Here is a 23,198-nt window from a genome sequence, read left to right as displayed (position 1 = left end):
GAAAACATACAATTTGTTTAAATAGGACATATTGCAAAATGAATATGAAATATAGCCATTGACAAGGTTAGAAATAATGATTTTTAATTGAAATAAAAATAGTTTCCTTCAATTATAGCTTTAATCAAAGAATCCTCCATTTGCAGCAATTACAGCCTCACAGACCTTTTTCATTCTACTTGTCAATTTGTGAATGTAATCTGAAGAGATTTCCTCCTATGCTTCCTGAAGCACCTTTCACAACTTGGATTGGCTTGATGGGCCTTCTCACAACAGCTCAATAGGGTTGAGATCTGGTGACTGTGCTGACCACTCCATTACAGACAGAATACCAGCTGACTGCTTCTTCTCTAAATAGTTCTTGCACCCAAAGAACTTTAATCTTTTCTTTTTCTTTTTCTTTTTTATGGCTTTTTCTTTGCCGCTCTGCCTAGATGGTCAGCATCCCTGAGTCGCCTCTTCACTGTTGATGTTGACACTGGTGTTTTGGCAGTACTATTTAATGAAGCTGCCAGTTGAAGACCTGTGAGGCGTCTGTTTCTTCATACTAGATACTCTAATGTACTTGTCCTCTTGCTCAGTTGTGCCCCGGGTCCCCACTCCTCTTTCTATCCTGGTTATCCTGTGCTGCTCAGTGACGTGAATAGTACACAGCATTGTACGAGATCATGAGTTTCTTGGCAATTTCTCACATGGAATAGCCTTCATTTCTCAGAACAAGAACAGATTGACACGTTTCAGAAGAGCGTTCTTTGTTTCTGGCCATTTCGAGCCTGTAACGGAACCCACAATTGCTGAGAAGGCCAGTTTTATTGCTTCTTTAATCAGCACAACAGTTTTCAGCTATGCTACCATGATTGCGAAAGGTGTTTCTAATGACCAGTTAGCCATTTAAAATGAATTTGGATTTGCAAACATAACATGCAATTGCAACACAGGATTGATGGTTGCTGATAATGGTTTGGTAATAATAATGGTCAGCTGTTTCCAGCTACAATAGTCATTTACACTATTTACAATGTCTAAAATGCACTTTTGATCAATGTGATGTTATTTTTATGGACAAAAAAAATGCTTTTCTTTTGAAAAAATTGAATTTTCTAGGAGACCTCAAAGTTTTGAACGGTAATGTATATTTTTTATGATTAATGTCTTAATCATTAATGTAGCTCCTTCATAAAAACTGAACACTTTGCTTTACTCAGTAGAACAATGACTTGTAGAAACAGCATTCTGCAAATATATGATTTTTATAAAGTCTATCTGCTATAATTTATTAAGCAACTTGCTAACTTGCATACTATTTTGTTTCTTTTGGATTTTACCTCTTGTTTATTGGTCCCTGCCTTCCTGCTTCAGGCTGCATTTCCCCCATTTTGTCTGCAGTATTCCTACAGGGGCTCAGAGTGTTAATGTATTCAATGTGGAATGTTAAAAAGTGGGTCTGACAGCCCATAGCTCCAGTACAGTGTCATTTTATAATTCAGAACTGATTGACTACTGTTGGTGCCAGATGTCACAGACTGATATATAATGCTAAATTATGGAATGGAAGCACTGTGGTGCCCACAGATTTGTCCAGGTTGAACTACGTTTCTTCAAAACAATGTGGGCCAATAGGCCCTTTCTCTCATTTGGTAGTTAGGCCGAACAACAGTGCCCAAATTGGCAAATAGATCATAACGTGTATTAAACTGTGTGGAAAATGTGGGGTGGACTGTCTGAATCCGATCATATTCAGATGCATTTTTTATGTATGAGGGCAGTTCAAGGCTTCTGAGGCCCGATGACACTCATCCAGCACATCCAGCACTGAACAAAATAAATTGTTAGACCTGAAAAAGAAGAACCACCACGCCTGCCACCGATCTCTTTAAGTGAACCCTCAGCTTTGGAGAGTAAAAGCATATTTTATCACCCAGCCTTTTAGTGCTGCTCTGTGTATTGGCAACATTGTTTGCTCAATCAATTGATATGGATATTGATGAGTGTCAGTGTGTCCACGCTTATCTCATGTTCAGTCCTGTGGCTCATCGGTTCTGAGCTTGGTAGTTGATGATGATGGAATATTGCATTCCTAATTTAGTTTTGTGACAATGGTAATGTAACTTGTGTAATTGCTCTCTCTTTCACTCAGTCAGGAAAAACAGCCGATAAGAAATGACTTTTGGAAGTGGCTGGAGTTTTGCCACACTGTCCCTCTCTGTTAAAGTGAGCAGATGCGACAAACCTGAGAGCACACAGCAGAGATGCTGAGAGAGCAGGATGAGTGAGTGTCGGTGGGTTCGCTATGCTTGCAAAAAAATTGTTCTTGTGCTCATAATGTCCCACCACATGCTCGGGAAAGAAGTACCAACATAATACCATAAGTAAGTGTCAGTTCATTACTTTGCAGCTGCATAGCCGGTGGACTGTGAATCCATGGAGAAATCTAAAAAAACACATTACAAACACACATCTTTGCCAGCGTCCTGACAGGTAGCTCCTGTCTGCCTGTCTAATGTGTCCTTACAGCACCTTCTCTCCCTTAGGTGCTTTGATCAGGGTGCAAGCTCAAACTAAAGGCCACTCCTTTGTTATTTTAGCCTCTGGACTGGAACAACCTTCTTCAAAGTGTCAGGACTACAAAATCCAGAGCCACACATGCACACGCACACACACACGCATGCACCCACAGTGTGTGACTGATGTGATTTTCCTGCTTTTCTGAAACAAGCTGGGTTTTGTGGAGCTCGTTTCCTACTTTGTGTTCTGGTGTAGAATTAAATAGTAGGGAGATTTAAAAACTAAAAGACACAGCTGTATGCCATGCCAACACCAGACTGTGATCTTTTGCATTGCAACACCAAAAGCCCAGGCTGATTGCTTGGCTTTTGGTGTTGCTGCTTGCAGGTTTCTTGGTCTCATCAACCTGCTGACATCGTGACACTGTTTCAGATGCACCACATTATTTAACTGTAAATTTGATTTTTAATTTTAATCATATATATATCTCATATATAATTATTTTTTTTTTTTTTTTTTTCTTAATAGATGGTTACTTGTTTACATATGTTATTTTTGTTTGTTTGTATACTGGTGTATTGTAACAAAAATCATTTCCCCCTGGGATTATTTCTGGAAGTATTTCTGATTCTGATCAAGACACACTGCACAATCACAAGATCTGATTATCGACTAATGTTATTACGATTTGTAGGAGATGCTGAAAGAAACTGAAACGTAACATTTTTCCCATATAGACTCAGTGAATTAGTGAAATCTTTACTGCTATATGATTAACACTGATAAAATTCATGCTAGTTCCCAGGGTGTTACAGAAGGCTGATCTATTGAAGATAACATGCTAAAATTAGCCTAATAACATTAAAATAATAACTGCATAGGATTATTAAAACATTCACATTTAAAACCTTTAAGAAAAAACTCAAGCTATTTTTCATGCTATTTTCTATTGGATGTTTTTTAATTAGTTTCATTTTATTTGTATGAAAAAATGCTATATAAGTAAAGTCCTATTGATTGATTGATTTAAACTCAAATTAGTTGATGCCTCGTGAGGTATGGCCACGCGCACGTCTGAAACTGAGAGTCTGGACCTGCTGGTTTTCCTCAGTAAAACACCCTCCAAGTGTGAAGTCAATTGGATGAACGTCAAAAAAATTGTTTTTTGACAGTGTGATTGAACAAGATAATGTCCCTAATGCCAAACATGAATTGGACAGATGTTTCTTTTTTCGTTTTTTAGAACATGTTACAGGAGACAATATTTACGTCATTATGAAGAATAATTTCTTAATGCATATTGGAAACATTCGATCAGTTAGATCAACCTCATCTGTGCAGAGTTAGAATGAGTGCTGTAGTATCGCAGTTCAGGAAACACAGAAGCTGTCAGGAAGTGTTAGGCATCGAGAAGAACTGCTCTCACTTCTGCAGCAGTTAATACTGTCAGCTGTGACAGCATGGCCCTTCATACAAAAAATCTAATCAAATAAACGGTCTGTTGTAAAACGTTGACACCAAGAAGTCACTGCTGTGCATCAACAGTCTGCATGCCACTGGAAGGGTAAAGGGACAGCTGAGGACAGAGACACTGCAGACACTGACCGAGATGAAATGTTCATGCTGACGGCGTTCAGCCAAGGCCAACTGCAAAGGGGACTGCCCGGGCCCAGAGCCCAGGACTCAATTTATACACAAGAATATGGAGTGGAGTTGAAAATAGACTCTTTTTTTGAATGTACTTAGCACGTAATGAAAAGAATCAATTAAACTATAAAACTATTTAAAAGATGACATTTAAAAAATATGTTGGCAAATGTATCTATTTGTATTTATATAAATTATTATTTATTTATATATATTTGTTTGTATTTTTCATCTTTAATTATTTCAAATAAGATGATGTGTTTTAGGAAACAGACTACAATAAGACCTAAGGCTGCAGTTTCTTACCTTTACAGACAGGTGGCAGCCCACTCCACTGGGATGGGTGTCCAGGGACGCAGTGGAGAACAGGCTCACCCAGCAGCTGGTGGCCTGCCATGCAGGAGTAGTGGAGGGTCTCTCCAGCCTGGAAGTGAAGTTTGTGGGAGCTGGGGATCCCGTAGGTGGGAGTTCCAGGATGACTGCAGGGCTCAAACGTCTCAGCTGGAGTTAAAGGGGAGAAAGAACTGAGTGTGTTGGAACTGTGATCTTCTTTTGGAGTAATAACAATACATTAATAATTCTTAATATTCTTTCTATCAGTGGGCCACCCGGTGGATGGATATCCACAGAGTGACTCCATCCTTCCATCTTTCTAACAACATCACTAAAAGATTCCACTTCTACACAAGAAATGTCAAAATTTAATGACTAGGGGTGTCGATTAGCTCAGAGCATCCACCCCATGTACAAAGGCTCAGCAGCGGCCCAGGGTTCAAAACCGACCTGTGGCCCTTTCCTGCATGTCATTCCCCATCTCTCTCTCCCCACATTCCTGTCACTCTACAGCTGTCTCTGTCAAAAATAAAGCTTGAAAAGGCCAAAAAAATATCTTAAAAAAAATAAAATAATCTAATGACTGTTGCCATGAAACGAGCTGAACACATGAGATTTGAGCCCAAAAAGTTGGGATGCTGTGTGAAAGTAAATAAAAACAGAAGGCATCAAAAAAAGACGAGACGTGCTTTTGCAAACATCTGTCTGCAGATTCAGAAAACTGTGTGAAACTAAACACGCTCTCTCTCTCTCTCTCTCTCTCTCACACACACACACACTTAAGATAGAAGTAATTCTTTTGAAAGCAGAGTCATTGTGTGTCTACTTCAACACCTTCTCTGCATACAGTGAGAGTTGCTGGCACATTGCCTGCTTTGAAAATTGTCAGTCGCAGCAGCTGCCATCTGCTGTTAGACAACCTGACAAGCACTTTGTTTGAAGAACGCCGATGCCTTTAAGACTGTGCTCACTCAGCACGGCTTAGCTGATTTACAGGTCAAAATAAATTGAGGTGTCTGGGTTAAAACTGACTAGACACTGTTTGAACTATTTCAAAGATCACGAGTGGACATCTATAAGTACAGGTGTGAATGCATCCAAGCCACATTCAGATCTGCCTGCTCAGACCACATTCAAATGGGGTATTGTTCTCATAAAATTATTAATGTATCCAGGTCCGCATTGAAGGACCGCCTACTCAACTGATATCCACAACGCACAAAACATCTGTCGATTACCATTCCTGCCAACATGCACTATAAAACATGGACGTAGTATCAGTGACGTCACCCACAGGTATCTGAAGAGCTGTGACTCTCAGTGTGGTGGATCTTGGTAGTCCTGCCTTTGTACCAAAGCGTCCACACCTCCTGCACAACTTTAATCCTTAATATCATTTGAACAGGTGAGTTGTATATAAATTCACTCTCAGTACAGTTGTCATGAACGGGGAAATTTGCTACAGAGACCAAAACAGTTTTTTGTACCAGGCTGTAAACATGTTTATTTCTGCTGTGAAGTTGGACATTTGAACATGTGGACTTATGGAGACTGATGGAGCCAACCTCATGTGGATGTTTGAGGAACTGCAGTTATTGGCACCTGCGTTGGCTTCACCTCACAGCCTTGGAGGCTACTGCTTGATTAATAACTAATAATTAATAATTAATAAGAAATGATCTATAGTACAGTGTGCAGTTTATTTGCATATATAGCAGGGATGACCCAAGATGCCTTTTTAATGCTGTCCACTCATGTATCAGGCTAACTGCAACACTGATCAGCCTGGAAGAAAATTAAATACCATGTTCTTCTAGAATCTTTCCAGAATCTAAAGTGTGTGTGAGGGAAAATTGCATTAGAAATGAAAATATGTGATATTTCAGAGACAGATCCACTTTCTCACTGTGACACATCGTTCTCTACAGTTATTCGTTCCTGAAGCTGAAGAGAATATTTGGAAGTACAGTTTTCCATTTTTTCTGGACATAATAATTGTCTTTTTTTTGCTCATGATCTCCATCTCATGCATATCAATGACCTGGCTTGTCTCCTCCAAAGTAATTTCCGTTGTCCAGTTAAATTAATTGTTAGTCAGTGCCATCATACAATATGTCTCCACCTAGAAAGTAGGTGAGGAGAGAGTATGAGGCATTCATGCAAATGAGGTTAATGCCTTCAAGGCTGTTTGAAGAGGAAATTATATTTTAATCAGACTGACGCACTCTCCTGCTTCATAAGAAACAAAGGACTGGTAGGAGGTGAAGGCACTGAGGTCAGCCGGTGTTGGCGATGATGATTACGTTAAAATCACTAAAAGACTGACAGCTTTTTAAGCACAATTACAAATTTAATAAAAAAACTAATTACATAAGCTTTACCTCAAGGGCTTATAAAATAAAGACAAGATGATGATTTTTGTACAGTCGTCCCTCGCTATATCGCGGTTCACTTTTCGCGGACTCGCTGTTTCGCGGATTTTTATCAGTGTAATTTTTCATGCTTTTTTTTACTGCGTACTGTACAGTATGGACGCACATTGTGTTCTGCGTCCTAAATTGGCTAAGGGAGAACCGCACTGCGTCCTGATTAAGGGAGTACTGTACAAAATGCGTGTAAAAAGGTGTATAAAAGTGTGTGGTTAGGGGTTTTACGGCCTTAAAACATGGATAATAATTGTAAAACTTACTTCGCGGATTTCGTTTATTGCGGGTTATTTTTAGAACGTATCCCCCATGATAAACGAGGGACCACTGTACATATCTCACTCACCCATTCACACACATGTCGAAGTCAGCTCATATTTTGTGCAATATATTTCAACTCGACAGCTGTTAAAACAATCATTCCTGAAGACTCTCTTGAACAGATTTCAGCCCTCGTGGGACACTAAAACTCTTAATTCAAAACCAGGCTAATTAACTTTGTTTAAAGTTAGTAGCTCTTCAAGGGAGAAACAATATGTGATATATTTGTACCAGACCAGAATAAAAGTCTAAAGCCCCTCTGGTGGTCTCTGGACAATATGATGTTAAGTATGCCCCAATTCAAAAGAGTTGAAAGGAACAACAAACACACTGATGGCTTTGCAAATTTGACCTCTACTACTACTTGTATAAGGGTTCATGTATAAGGGACCGAGACAATCTCGAGCTTGCAGAAATAATTCCTTAATTTTTAATTGTTGACATGTAGAAATGTAGATGAGTAGCTGTAGAAAAAAATCAGCTTCAGTTAAATCACATTGCACAAACAGAGACTGGAGAACAGAGTTGTATCCCTGAAAGGTGACAGAAGTAGTTCTCAGAGAGAAAACAAAAAACCCAAACCACTTTCACAACTCCACACACCTGGCAAATCACTGCACATAAAGTAGGCCGGATTGTTGGATTGTTTGTTTCAGAAAGTTGCCAAAGTGTAGGACGCTGTTCCAGATCTGACAAGCACTTTAATGATACTTCATAGTCACCTAAAAAGCCCTTAAAGTAATAAAACACAGGTGATTCACGGTGCTCAACTGTGATTGTTTGTGAGCAAAACCATGGGGAGGTTGTAGGAACAAAAAGGGTCACATGCAGTTACTGTTTGACTGCAGAAGTTTGATTCTACTTGGTACTAAGGTATTGCAGCTAAGACCCTGCAATGTTAACGTCTCATGATTTAAATATATAGTTTGGTATAACTACACAGGCCTTGACAAACACTTTAACTCATACATACGCAGGCATCTAGGCAGCTTCTGGTTCCACTTGGGCCCTGAGGATCCTCGGTTGAAGCAGGTTAGCAGGCTGTTTCCAGACAGACTGAAGCCCTTGCTGCAGATGTACTGGATTGTTGAACCCACGGTGAAATGTGGACCTGACAGCACCCGCCTGCTGTGCTCCACCTTTCCAGGGTCTGCGCAAGACACCACTGGATTGACAGATGAAGACAGGTTATTGTTATGTTGTGATCCATTTAAAATCATACTGACACTTGTAAGAACACAAATGACTACAGATCCAGCTTTGGAATAACAGTCACCCGTGGTTCACTTCACATGTCTAGCTAAGTGGGCATGTGACTGGAAGGTTTCTGGTTTGATCCCTGGTAGGAGATATCTAGGTAGGAAATGTGAAAGAGCAGCACTTGCCCCTTACTCTTCATCACCCCCCAACTGCTCCACATCACATCATGCACTTACACCTTTCACTTAAGTTCCTGATAGGGATGTTTTGTCATGTAATAAATTATTATACTCGTGTACTATGATATGACTTTACAGGAGATGTTTTTTTGGTGAGTAGTCTGCTGTAGCTGAACTTCTCCACTAGCTACACGTTTCTATAACACTGATGGACAGCTTTCAATATAATAAATAGAGCATACATAGCACTGCTTCCTTGACCTTTACTGCAATATATATTCACATTATTCCTGTTTTTTCCAGAAGCATTTTCACTACATGCTGTGGTGTTTTAGATTTTTTAATGCATTTGTCCTCTCCTACAGACAGCCATCGTTTTTTGTTCATTCCAATATAACAATATGAAAATCCACAAGGCTTAACATCATTGATCCTCATCAGTTACATTATTGTTGTGTGGTACTGCAACACTGACTGCAGCACTTGGTTAACTGCAACTTTTGAATAAGGACTATATTTTTCTCTTCCGAATAAAAAGTTGAATTAAGAAGCAATAAAACACAAGCCTCCTCAATTCAATACTAGGGTATGACTAGTTGCCCATGTTTAGATAGATATTGCTGTATAATGGACAATGTTGCATCTGTTTTCTTTATTACTCCACTGTGCTATGTTTTAGCTTTACTTTTATCCATTGATTGTTACCTGTACCCACAGTGGCTGCTTTTTGCTGCCTAGCCAAAAGTAGCTCACTTTTAACCCACATAAACTTTTAATGGCATTACTACAGTGACAAATAAAAGTAGGATGTTCACTGTAATGGATTACCTCCCCCAAGGAACATAATAGACAGTTACTGTTTAGATGAACTATACAAAGCTCATGCTCATGCAACCTGTGTTCAGGGTCCAAATGTGAACGCTGCTTGGCTCTAAAGCTTCACAAACAAAAATAATAGGCATTATATATTACAGAAACGATCTGTGTAGACAAGCTCTGTGTTTGTAAAGAAAATATCAGGCAGTCCAGCACTGATTGTCTCAGCCAGGTTACGTAAGACCAGAGAGGCAGGATTAAGAAATGAGTTGCTTCTGTCCTGACATCCAGTCAGGCACGTTGTGGGCCCAGCAGGAGAGGGCCCAGCTAGGCCAAAAACACAGGGTGGAAGTTAGCCATGCTGGAGCCGAGGTCCCAGTCTGCTGCCAGTGGAGCTGCTCACTGGCATCGAGGCAACACTGGTGCTGTGTGTGTGCGTGTGTGTGTGTGTGTGTGTGTTTGTGCTTTTGTGTAATATCTTAATGAAAACCAGACTTGTTTTGCAAAGTCAGTTTGCCTTCACTCACTTCCTGAAGTGTCTGCTGTGCTTTTGAAAATTGGTTTTAGGGATATTAGATGTTGATGTCACGCTTATTTCCCTAAATAATTCTGATTGTTTTTGTTTTGCATGGTGGAAAATCTCTGTGACCAACTTGCTGACTTTATTTATACTGAGCAGTAAATTGAGAAATTTTGAAATTCGGATGCTAACGAATGAATCATCATTTTGTGTCATTTGTGTAAATGTACATTCCAAGGGATTTTTTTTCCCCTCTACACTACACTATACAATATAATAGGAGTGATTTCAGACGAATAGTGGGTGAACAAAGTAGTACTGATATCTCTCAACACGCACTGGCCATGTCATGAAGTGTGCGCTGCAGTTTTATGAAATCCTCATTCAGCTGGTAGATAAGAACCCAGGAGAATTATCAGTTGGATCTGTGGCTCCCCTCAGCTCTACCGAGCTCTACTGTGAGTTTGGGCTCATTGTTTTGCTGGAGTGGAACATTTAGCCACTAAAGTGGCAGATCTTTCCCTCAGAAGGTCCAGAAGCAACTAAAACAACTGAAATGAATATTAATGCTGCTCTGTAACTGCTTGATGTGTAAATAAGCAACTATTTGAACTTTTAAAGGTGATGATATGTCAATGTTGGGTTCAGCTTGCTTCTGCTGCTGCAGGGTTTAGAATGCACATTATGAGATTTAACATGTTTTGTCTACTAAAGATAGGACAAAAATGATCAGTAAATGTCACATATCCTGGCGGATAAAAATATAATGAATTCTCTGAGGGCAGCTTACAGTAGGTGCTTTCGAGACAGCTGTTGTCAGTTATTCCTCTTTCACTAGGGGGCGAACTTCCATAACAAAAACAGAATGTGTCATTTTAAACTTTTGGATAAACAACTTCACAAAAACTAAATCTATAATTAAGGATAACTGATCCTTAAAACAGATAAAGTAATTCTTAGTACTGCGTTTATCTCTCTATTAGATTACTCACTCAGGTCATCTCTGCTGCCATAGGACTAGACTGCCAGGGGACTGACTCTCTCAAATGTACTTTGTGACTTTGGGCTATACAAATAAAGTATGATTTGATTTGATTTATTGGAGTGCAGTGCTGAAATAATTTGCCAGTTACACATAATATGACTGATCATCAATAAATCATTGTCATTTATCAGAGAAGTGATTGTTCCATTGTCTCAAAGATTTGCTCTAAGAAATCATAAATACATTTTCAATTAAATAGACTATACATTTAACTGATAGTAAAAAGAGATACTAGTAACTAACTAATTGTTAGTTGCAGTCCTCCTGGATCATTTTATTTTTACTTGGAATTGTACAACTTTATTGACATGAGATGATGGAGCTCACAGCCACCATCTCCATTGATGTCCATTGATGATGTACAGATAACTTGGAATTATAGCTAGGTTAATGTTAATGTTAACGGACAACCCAGAAAGCTCAATAATTTGAATAAAATGAAAATGTGTTTGTTTAGTTGAATGGTCTACCAATAATTTCTGTAACGTGTTTTTCTTTGTTGGTGCTAAAATTGATGTGGACACTATAGCTCAAGCTTGTATCCCACATCTTTCCCATCTCTAGTACTGCAGTAGCAGTAGCAGTGGCAGTGGCAGTGTTTTTGTACTCACCTCTCTCACAGCTCGGTAGGTCACCGCTCCAGGTAAAGTCCCATTGGCACATGAGCAGCTCGGCGCCAACCACCTGATAACCTGGGTAACACTGGTAGGTCACTACAGTGCCCTGAACCAGCTCATGGTGAGATGTAGTCTTCCAGCCATTAGAGATCTCTGGAAGCTCAGGGCAGGTGTCATTACGAGCTACTTCTGCAAAAGTGTGTGTGGGGGGAGTGGGGGTTGATCAGAGACAGACAGCAAGATGAGAAATTAGGAAATGAATGTAAGGTTTGAGTCATATGAGCTGTTAAAGGTTTTCTCCTTCATGTTTGCCAGGAGAGGGTGTGTATTCAGTCTTTTGCAATCTGCAACTTCAACACTAGGTGCCACTAAATCCTACACACTGGACCTTTAAGTGTCACATCAGCATAAAATTTATTTGAGACATTTGTACTCCAAAGAGAATCAAACCTTTACATTTAAATGCTCTGTGAGCTTTCCTTTAGAGCAACAGTCAGATTACCATGTAAATCTGCTCATTCGTGTTTTCTTTGAGGATGAACCACAGTGATTCTCTGCACAGAATCTATACACAGAATCACAGTGCACAGCTGGTCAAACATTAAGGTCTAGGTTTTGACAGCAGACAAATCTCTAACTCACCTGTCAGAATGACTGTAACAACAAGACAAGTGTTATGTGTTCTTTCAATCATTTTGAATTGGATAGAAAGCACAAAATGAGCCATGAAAATATATTTTTTTTATTAGAGCCTGAAACAATGGATTGCCTTCCTGGAGCATTATTTTTCCAGCAGCTCAAATGAGCTCTCCTGTGGGGTGTAAACTGTAAGCTGCCAGGCCTGTTGGTGTTGGCCCGGCTCATTCCCAAGCACACAGCAGCAGGTTCAGGCCCTCTGCTTACGAGTCTAATTTGGACAAACACACCAAAGTAATTGCACTTGGGCACTGGAAAAGCAACATTCCCTGACAGCTGCCCACCTCGCTGCCTTGTGTTTACATTCCACCAATGAGATTCATGAAGAAAGACCCTAATAAAAGCTCTCCCTCCCTTTATTCCTCTTTGTCGATCATCTGTATTCTGTAGCGTTTCCTTCCCCTCTGAATTCATTAAGTCTTATCAGATCTAACATGCTGGCTATTGGAGTGGTGCTGCACTGATGGAAAGGCCCCGTCAACACCAGGGACAGCTTCTTATTGCTTCCATTTTTAGGTCCCAAACCAGCAAAAACTAATTCCCCATTCCTCTCTTTCATTTTGTTGAACTTCTCTTTTACTGTCTTACTCTCCAGTCTGCTGCATTGCTATCTTATGTTTTCTATTTCCATCCATCCATCATGCATCCACCTGTACCCGGATACCAATGTAGAATTCACCTTTATATTTGCTACATTTCCATTAGCTTCTTTGGGATGCTGGTACATCACAGCAGTGTCAGACTTTATTTATATTACACATAACAGAATAGTTCAGCATTCTGGGATATACACTAGCAGTGAGTAAGTACAGAGGTGCAGTTAGCTAGCTAAGCTAGGCTCCCCACTAAAGATCACCAATCTACATGTTATTTCACATCTGTTGAATCTGTACATGTACAGAAACCTACAACATTTTAGTTAAAGGAGGACAGAGAGTTACATGCTGGAAGTATTTCAGTCTGGGACGGTGAAACTGCCAGTACTCATTTACCACTATGAATGTCTTTCAGGCGAGACATGCACCATTATCCTCACATTTAAATGACTACATGTTGTACAAACCAGCTCCATTTAAGCATAACCCGAACTTGACTGTTTGCAGCCTGCTGCAATAGAACTGTATATGGCCACCAGTGTGATACTTTATTGAGCAAGAAATAATCACACACTCTAACCACACTCTGACTCCAGATCAGTATATTTCCCAAAATCTTTAACTTTAATAAACACACATCAGCATTTATGGTTCTTTGTCATTATGCTTTGTATGATCTCCATTATCTAATGTCTCATTAAAGGTCCACTGTGTCAGATTTAGTCAGCTCAATTTACAGAATATGTCTTGTTCCATGGAGTCAACCATGTCACCCAAAACAGACAAACCAAACACTGGCTTTATGACTTTTTTCTTCTTCTGCATTGTGGTGCCACTATAGTTTCTCTAGAGGATGAGCAGAGGGGGTTGCAATCTGCAACAACACCACTAGATGCAACTAAATCCTACACACATGTCTTTTAAATGCTGACATTTCTGATGCCTGATATTGTATTGAACTCAACAGGTCATATTTTTTCTGTTTAGGACAGTGCTCATAGATCAGATGTATCCATTACTTTTTTCCTTTTACAGTTTTGACTAGACTGACTGGGCTCATTCAACTAGTCAAATCAAGTCGAAACAAGATGTTTTTAGATGGGACATTCAGGTATTCATCATATTTTTAGTGTCTCATATTTTATATCATAAAACTGACATTTGACTCAAACAAATGTAAAATGAATGTACAGTTCATCTTTGACTTCAAGGTGACCCTTAAATGTTCTTTTACTCAGAGGGATGTTATAACCACATTTTTTTTGCTTGTTTTTTTTTTTTTATATACAGTATATATAAATACATATAAAATCAGATGTTTATGTGTATATGTATTTCTGATACATTTCCATGTATTATTGCATTGTACATCTACATGAGTGATTCACTGACAACATGTTCTTTCTATTGTAAAATATCTGCATAATTACAGTATGGTTAGGATCAGAGAAAGACGTAGAACTATGGTTATGATATGACTAAGGGTTATGTAGTTAATGTTAGGGAGAGACTGTTGTGGTGACATGCATTCAGATGAGGCTTAATGGAATAATACTCACTCTCTGACCTGTGGACGCATTTAAATGGTTATGAAAAATAATGCTGAATGTGTCTGAAGCAGGAACATCTGTAAATCAGTCTGCATTTATCTCTTAATGGATATGAGTGATTCTTCCGGTGTCTGCTGTCCACAGCTGTTTCAGGAAAAGTTTCTCCTTCTGTTCGTTAAATTCCTGCAGCCATCTGAAGGCAGCGGGACACATATGTTGAAATATCAGCAGCCTCAGAACAAGTGCCTTGCCAGAGGGTAAGTGCCATCACACTGTTCAGGGTGTTTACCTTCTTTCAATTACATGCAAATGACACTGGGCTGCTACCAACCTTGATATTCTGCTTGTTTCACACGAGGTGTCAGATAAGCAGGCCTCATTAATCCTCCATGTAATTGTCTCCTTTCCTACTTTCTTTTTAGCAGTAGCAGTGTTTGAATCTTGAAATACATTACTGCAAAAACGCTACTGTCACATCAATTACCGAACAATGTGACCATTTAAGACGTGCAGTACAGTAGAATTATGACTAAATGATGTCACTTTGATGTAATCAGATAAACTGCTTCATCATTTTTAATAAATGACCTCTTCCTATCATCATTGTGATAGCCCTCTGCCTCGGACTGCAAATATATGGCGTGTGTTCACAGTGTGCCATTCAACCATACAACACTACGATTTTTTGTCATGCTGCATTGTCATTAATGGTTCGGCTGTCTCAGCTGTGATAGTTTAAGGGTTGATTTATTAATTTGATCTACTGTATTCCACCTTACACAGCACTTCGGTGCTGCAACCAAAATAGCAAGCATGCTTAGAGATACCCTCACAGTTTACACACCAAACCAGGGCTCATCAACTGCATCTGTCCAAGTGCCAGAATTTTTATAAGCAGACATTGTATTTATATATCTATATATCAACACACCAAATCTTATTAAATGAGGAAATGCATAAAATCATCACTATCCTGTTGCAGTTAGACCAGCTGGATGATTTATAAGAACAAGGTGAAGTAACAGACATTGGGTACAACAAAGTTAAAGACCAGCAGAGGGTGAAAACGCTCTCCACTGTTCGGGATGACCACCAACTTATTGTCACTCAACAACCAAAGGTTGACATCAAGTGACCTACAGAAAGAATGGCAAACAGCAGCTGGGGAAATGTTTGAAACAGACTGAAATAAACAGGGCTGAGGGTGGACAAGAAAAAAGTCTGCCACCAATGAGACCCAAAAAAGAGCCAGACTGAGGTTTACTAAAGACCATAAGGACTTGAACATAGAAGACTGGAGTAAGAACTGAGGCCAATTTTCACCTTTCCCAACACCCGGTCGTCCAATGGTTACATGGACACCAGGAGAGGCCTACAAGCCACGATGTCACGCATTTACTGTTTAACTTGTTTGAGGATTGGTGATGATCTGGGTGCTTCAGCGAGGCTGGAGCTTGCAGATTTGTCTTTGTGAAGGACACATTAGTCAATCCTGACAATGTTCATCAACTCTCCAGCTTTCCAGCAGCACTATGCTCCATGCCACACAGCTACGTCAATCAAGGTGCAGATGGAGGACTCCTGACCTGAACCCCAATCTCCAACCTGAAAACCTCTGGAATCTCATAAAGAGAAGGATAGATGGACAGAAGGAAGCCATTAAACAAAGTCAAACTGCTTTAATTTGTGTGTTTTTTTTTTTATAAATACTAAAACCAGAGAAACTGATAATTTTAAAGCAGTCTCTTCATTTTTCTAGCGCACCTAATTATCCTTTTATTGTTTAATATTCTCACTCTCTTACAAAAAATAATTTTATTTTTTATCAGAGTAGCTAGAACTCTCAGACCTCTGCCAAGGAGGCAGTAACTGTGAAGTTAATGAAAGTCATTTTCTTTTTCTTCTTTTCACTGATAAATTTTGGTTGTTATCACAAGTCACTGTTTTTCTCCTCATGTTTTCTGAATTCATTAATATTCTGCTGGCTGGATGAAAACCTTTGGCGAACCAGACGTAGCCCATGTGCTGCCAGTTGGTTCAAACTAATCTCATCTCTAATCACTGGATCCATGGCTTACCAAAGAAGTGGACTATGAAGCCGTTGCCGTAGCCGTAGACGTTGGTGGCCGGGTCAGACTGGAACTGGATGGTGACGTCTGCAGTGGAGGTGTAGAGTTTAAATCGTTTCTTTGATCCTCCATACTGACCCAGGACTTTAGCTGTAAGGTCATCTCCATCATAGAAGGTTAGCAGGTCATTCTTCCCGATATTCAACCTGAAACAGGACACACACACACACGCACACACACACACACACAGAATAAAGGCTTTGGCTTCAAGGCTTCTATGCAGACAAACCAGATTCACTTCCCTCCCTGCTCTCACCTCTAAACTGTCTCTTGCAGTGTATGATGGGGTCACAACCTGCAGGTCAAACACCAGCTCTGTACACACACTGCACAAGCATACACAACACTTTTGCTCATGAGGGAAGCCTGACAGAACATGACTTTGATGGTGCACCTCGAAATGTATTTTCTTTTACAGTCACAGTAATTGCACAAGGAGGGTCACAATGATGATGCCAAACCAAGGTTACTTATGACTCAGAGACTATTACACCATTCATGAGGGACAAAATTCCTGTTTCCTGCTTCTGAAACACTCCTGATGGGAGATGAAGCCTTGTGAACCAAAACAGTGTTGTAGCCATGACGTCACAGAGCGTATATATTTAGGGTAAAAGGCTCATTTAAGGTGATGAAAAGAGAACAGTTCTTATTTTCATGTAAATGTGAACTAATGAAAAACAAAGTTATGAATATTAAATGCTCCTAAATGTTACACACTGGACCTTTAACCATCTTATTTCATCCATACCAATGATCCTACAAACTAAATGACTGCTTACACATTAATGCATCAATACAATAATCCGATTATAGTTGATATAGCATGCATAACAAACTTTAATACTTGTTCTGACACTTCTTCGTCCACATGTAGCCTCAGGCCCCAGCTGAGACAAGACTGATGACATCACAAGTTTTCAGCTTTAGTGTTTTCCACTGGTGGAGCAAGACTCTCCCTGATGACTGAACTGGTCTTGAAGGGTGATGGTGGTTTGTTTTGTTTTGTTTTGTGTGTTGCATTTTGCAGTGCGGCCCTGTGCTGTAGAATGATAAATAAATGAACCTTGAAACCTTGAAATCAGTCCAGGTTCCATTTACAAGGAAATGTGGAAACCCGCTGGAGGCTCATTGTCCTTGCCTCTAATGATACTTGTCTTACCTAGAATCATGTCTGGAGGTTTTAAGTAATGCTATCATCGCCGTTAAAGGACAAAAATATGAGTTCTAATATTAATGTTGATAAGAAAGAGAATATTACTTTAATATTTACAGAATATTCTGAAACATCTGCTGTTTCCTGTCAGATTCACACTTACAAATAGCAACAGCAACAGTCATGATGTTGACAGTGATTAGACATTTTCCTATCTGAGATGAATGAATCATAACATCATGCTGAGCAACAACACTCACTGTCACAGCTGAACTGTCAAAGGGCCGTGTATTTGTGCTGTTGTGTCCATAGCCTGTGGAGCTGGAACTCTTACAAACCTCCGAGCTGTTCAAAAATGTCACCTGGGGCTGAGCTATGTCTTTGTAGAGAGAAGATTTAGAGCATGGAAGAAATGGCTTAGACAGAATAAAGCAGTGACATGCTCTTTGCTGTTGCTAATTAATCACCAGTGGCTCCTGATAAAACTCATTAGCCAGCCTGAGATTGAGCTATTAATCACTATGGGAATGCTGGAAAATCAAAGGTTCAAGAGGCGTGGATAGAATCGACACATGGCACAGCCTGACAGCGCATGAAATGTTTATTTTTGATTTTTTTTCTTTTTTTATAATAACTGGAAGAAATAACTGGAATGTGAGTGAGTGTATGAACAGATGAGAAGTGGAGTGGCGTGTGTTTGTCTTTCCACAGGCAGAACCGTTTGTCTTGGGTCAGCTGGAGATGCACGATTATCTGCAGACACACTGACACTTGTCAGGATTCTCCACCGAACACACCCTAACTGTAACCCCCTGACCTGAAAATAACCTGACCCAAATTACTGGTCCAAAATACAGTCTGATACATATTTACCTCCCGCCTCAGGAGTTAAAGCATTCAATCAACTTCTTTAAGCTGCATATATCAGTCATGTCCTGCAGGATTTCTGCTGGTACCAGCAGGTGTGAAATGATACATCACACATTCACACACATTCTGATAGTTCAAATATACAAAATGCTAAGTGTAAGCATGCTGTGATTATGTTGTATAGTTAGACTACTCTCTCTCATATTTTCTGATTCCCTCACTGTGTTACAGTGTGCCTCAAATGTTGGTAGCCACTACAGATGTACATTTTAAAAACTGGTCACAAATACACATACACATATATTTCAAATATCAGTTCTAACGTTTCACACTGAAATCAGTGAGTCAAAATGATCTGCGGTGTGTGTGTTTGTGTTCATGGGGATGAAGGAACAACAGTGTGGCTCATTGGTGTTTTTAATAGTATTTGGACAACAATGGAGCTCTGTGGTGCAGAGGAAGACCATATATCAGGCTCACACACATACACACACGCAATACTTGTCAGATGGATATATAACTTTCTTGCAATTGTAAAAACTATCCAAAGTGTTATTTATAACCTGTTCATCTAGCTCCACACATGTCCAGAGTTTTAATCCTTGACTGGTTGATATTATAAAAATATACAGTGCTGAAAGCTGAAAAAGTTTAAATGGTGCGTGGAAAACAACATTTAAATATTATTTGTCTTATCAAGTTTGATTAGTCTGGCTCACAGGAAGTGGTCTGTGGGTACAAGCCTGCATTGTTGACTATTTCATTAGGAATTCACCTCCCCTTCACAGTTTGACTGGCCTGTATATTTATCTAACATTACATGCTTTCCTATTAAGACAACATGTACACTCTTACTCTGATCATACTAGTCTGCAGCAGCCATGAAGGCCGGCTTAATGCCTCTCAAAAAATGAAATTGCCCTGCAGCCACGGTGGCCTTGATGTCCTGCCCGTTCTGCCCCAGCTGATAACACCATTTCCTCCTCTCTTTCCTGTCAACACAGTTTGTAGACACCAGTGTCTTTTACTGAGAGTCTGAATACTTGCCGGACAACATCAAGAGAATGCTACGTACAGCAGAGGGTTCGATTATGATCCTGGTATGAAGGAAAAACTGTGATGTAGACGATACATGACATCATTATATGGACTGACCTTCTGTCAGCCTCCCTAACTGGCCTCCACAGTCCCTGCCCAGTAATGTATTAAAGAATGTATTGAAGTTAAACTCACTATTTCCATTAACTTGAAGACTACATATGGAAAATTTGATAGATTTGTATATTATTTTTGAGTTCCAAATCTGATTAATTCTTGATTTTAGCGTGTTAAAGTCCACATTAATTTTTTTTTTTTTTTTTTTTTGAGCACTTAATTCCAAGTATTTGAAATATATTCTCTGCGCATTTAAATTGCAAGACAGATTTAAATGATTTGGCCTTGCTGTCCAGCATTTAGACTTTGTGTCCTCAATCAGCTGACAACACCAAATGGCTGAGTGCCCTTGTCCCTAAAATTATTAAATTCCAGGTCGGTACTCGTCTGTACTTTATGTTGGAGGCTTGTCAAAGCCCTGCAAGTGACAAGACGTCATCATTCAAATTCACCCTCTCAGAGTTGTGTTCATTCTCAAAGAACCCTCCCTTCCTTTATAAATAACGCTCATTTCCAGCTCTGAGACTAAAAATATCCCCTCCTCAGAGTTTCAGTGCAGTGTTGACACTTTATGAATATCGTCACATCCCCTGCTCAACTCAAGAAGAAACCTCAAATCGATTTTCACTGAAACAGTTTAATCGTTCTCTTGAAAAGTGGCCTGGCCTTTATAAAGCTTTTGTCCTTCTCAAAGGTCTACAGCTGGTCCTCATAACTGTGCTAAAACAAGCATGCTGTTTTCCAAACTCATAGTGTTCCATGTTTATGTGATTGCTTACGGATGAAGCCTCTCACCTGCTCCCAGTGAGGCAGATTGAGAAATATTGTCAGCTGGCGTCGAATTTGTTGTGATTAAGCTAAACAAGGCTCTGCAGTGCATCTGTAGAGAAAAATCAATCCCAGCCTCCATTCCCTGACACTAATTTGATTTAGTTCAATTTGAAAAAAAACAGGGCTGAGTTTGGCCAGGCCCCCGGGACCGGCTGGCAATGCTCTTTCCATCTCTCCAAAAGTATGAAATGCAGAAAGAAAATGGTTGGGACTGTTGGGACACACTGGTAAAATCAATTTCACTTTTTCATAAGACATTAGAATGAAACATAGTTTTTTTAAGTTAAATCTGTCATATGACACTGAAGTATTAACAGTGTACAGTAGCTGATATGTTTTAACAGACCCTACATTGGACAGTAACTCTTGTAAATCATAACTCTCAATTATCAAAATTGAAACTTTGTAAACCAGAGCTTCATCCTTCATAATTATCTTCATTCCAGCGTTCAGATACCACCAGTATTCAACCAGAGTGTTCAATCTGAACCTCCAAATTTCATTGTCACCAATGAGGAACTGTACTGTATATTCTCAGACGAAGGTGATGAGTCATGATGATCAAAATGAACTCTTATTGTCCTTTAGTCATCAGAGTTTTTAAAAGGTCAGGATGAATACATCTTATTGGAACTGTGCTTGATGATCAGATGCAAAATCAAGAAAACTAAGAAAACCTTCAGCTGTGGTGTCACGGCAGCATTGTCCTGTTATAACAGACCTTTTGCCTTCTCCCTGCCTGTGTTTCCTGTTGGCTGCCCCTCCTTTTCACATCTGTTTCTGTCTGTTGTCTGTGTCTGCGTAGCAGGGCTTCCTGTGATTGTCACCTCATCACACGCAGCTCATCAGTGTATGTACAGCTATGTACAGCCAAATTTGAACTCTGATTATCTTGTCCTGTTTTTTGCTAACCCAGTTTTCTTCGTGCCTCAGGAATCCAGTCCGTCACTCACCTCACCATGTCCAGCTTTATACTGTTCCCACACCTGCACCTGAGGTTCTGCTGAGCCCAGCTCCATCCGTGTTTTTAATAAGCTGCTTAGAACTGATCTGTCTCTGGTTGGTGTTCGCATTCTGGATCTGACACTGTTAAATATAAAATATACAGTACGACTTTAAATCTATTACATGCATCCAAAATGTATAGTGAGTTGTGATGTTGTTGCTGTGAGCTAAATGTTAAATGGACTGTTCTTATATATCTCCTTTCTAGTCTTCTGACCACTCAAAGCTCTTTTACACTACATATCTCATTCACCCATTCACACACATTCATACACTGATGGTGCAGCTTTCAGGAGCAATCGGGGGTTGTTTACAACGTTTACCATCTTCACCAGTATCAGTTCAGTGTTTCAGCATACAACCGAGGCTAATGAAAATGTCAACTTGCACTTTTTCAGTTGGACATTTGATGTTGTTTTTTAGCTGTTTCATGGTACACAGAGAAATGCAGGAGTGAACACAAACCACAGAATCAACAGTGATGGAAGTGGAGAGGGCTGATAGAAATAAATGGCAATTGACAGCAGCCAGTGTGAGGCAGGGCAGCGGCTGACCAATGACTGTCAGTGAATTTGGCTAAACCACTTTGAACCAGATGGTGGTACAACGTCCTCTGCTACTGTTCACTGTGACTGACATGCCTGCTGACAGTGCTGTCCTGGCAGGAGCTCTGAGATTTTAAAACTAAACACAAATGATGATGAAGAGGGGGGTTAAAAGTTATCGTGGAGTCTTATAGGAGAACCATGAGATGTGTGTAGGCTGATGTAGTAGTTAAGGTGGTGGTAACGTGGCGTCTTCCTATTAAACAGCTAAGTCTGATTTGACTGATAAATGCTGAGTCAGGTACAGAGGATAATTAGTATTTCAGGCGACTCAGAAGTAGAAATGGCTCACGCCCTCTAGACAACATAATTGGAGGGTTACAGCGCTCCATTGCTTCAGTGTTGCAGTTTTAGAACAGTCAGACAGAGAAACATCAGAGCAACAACATTAAGCCCCCGCTGCCAAGGCTATGCCGCCTTCACACACATCCATTTAACATTTTACACACAGCAGTGGACAGGAGTGTGTGTTTTGTCAAGAGAGGGTGCTTTCATTTATTTTACTTCCTCACTTTAATCACACCTTTCGCCCCCTCCTCTTTCATATGAAGGCCATCTATAAAAGTCATTTGATACACTTCGGTGATGATGTCCTTGGTGCCGTTACACAGATGGAGCAGAAGATATGCGCACGTGTGCACAGGTGTCTGTGGAATATGATGTACCAATACCCAGGGATCTTGTTAAAGGCCTCATATATCTCTGTACACTGTCTACCCAGAGGGCTCAGGGAGAACAGCTGCTATTGATAAGCTTTATATAAATGCTCAGACACCTGCTAGGCATATGTTCAGACAGTGACGAGGCTTCGTGCTACACTAGAATGCATCTCTCCGTGGAAATCTCTGTTTTGGTATATTCTCATGAGTCTTCTCTAGGAAACTGGACCACGGTGTGCTGACACCTCAAGTTTAGTTTGAGCTGTAGACTTTTCACAGTTTTATCCCTGCAAACACACAAACACACACACACACACAATACACACAAGGGTAAGAC

The 23,198-nt window shown here is 39.9% G+C and overlaps 1 protein-coding gene across 3 annotated transcripts in view; it reads right to left on the bottom strand.

Moving 5' to 3' along the window:
- sez6b (seizure related 6 homolog b) overlaps positions 1-23,198 on the bottom strand; it is a 187,969-nt gene that overhangs the window by 5,395 nt on the left and 159,376 nt on the right. For all 3 annotated transcript variants that reach the window (XR_002042048.2, XM_019260688.2, XM_019260687.2), the window contains exons 10-13: positions 16,530-16,726; positions 11,604-11,798; positions 8,206-8,397; positions 4,459-4,653 (exon numbers count right to left, since the gene is read on the bottom strand). Coding sequence is in view for 2 of the 3 variants with exons in the window: in XM_019260688.2 (XP_019116233.2) it covers positions 4,459-4,653; positions 8,206-8,397; positions 11,604-11,798; positions 16,530-16,726 (779 nt within the window). In the remaining variant the exon portion in view is untranslated. The remainder of the gene's footprint in view (positions 1-4,458; positions 4,654-8,205; positions 8,398-11,603; positions 11,799-16,529; positions 16,727-23,198) is intronic.

This window comes from Larimichthys crocea, chromosome VII (assembly GCF_000972845.2).
Source record: "Larimichthys crocea isolate SSNF chromosome VII, L_crocea_2.0, whole genome shotgun sequence".
NCBI lineage: Eukaryota > Metazoa > Chordata > Actinopteri > Sciaenidae > Larimichthys > Larimichthys crocea.
The sequence above is the reverse complement of the archived record's forward strand: the minus strand, read 5'-3'. Positions and strand labels throughout refer to the sequence as shown.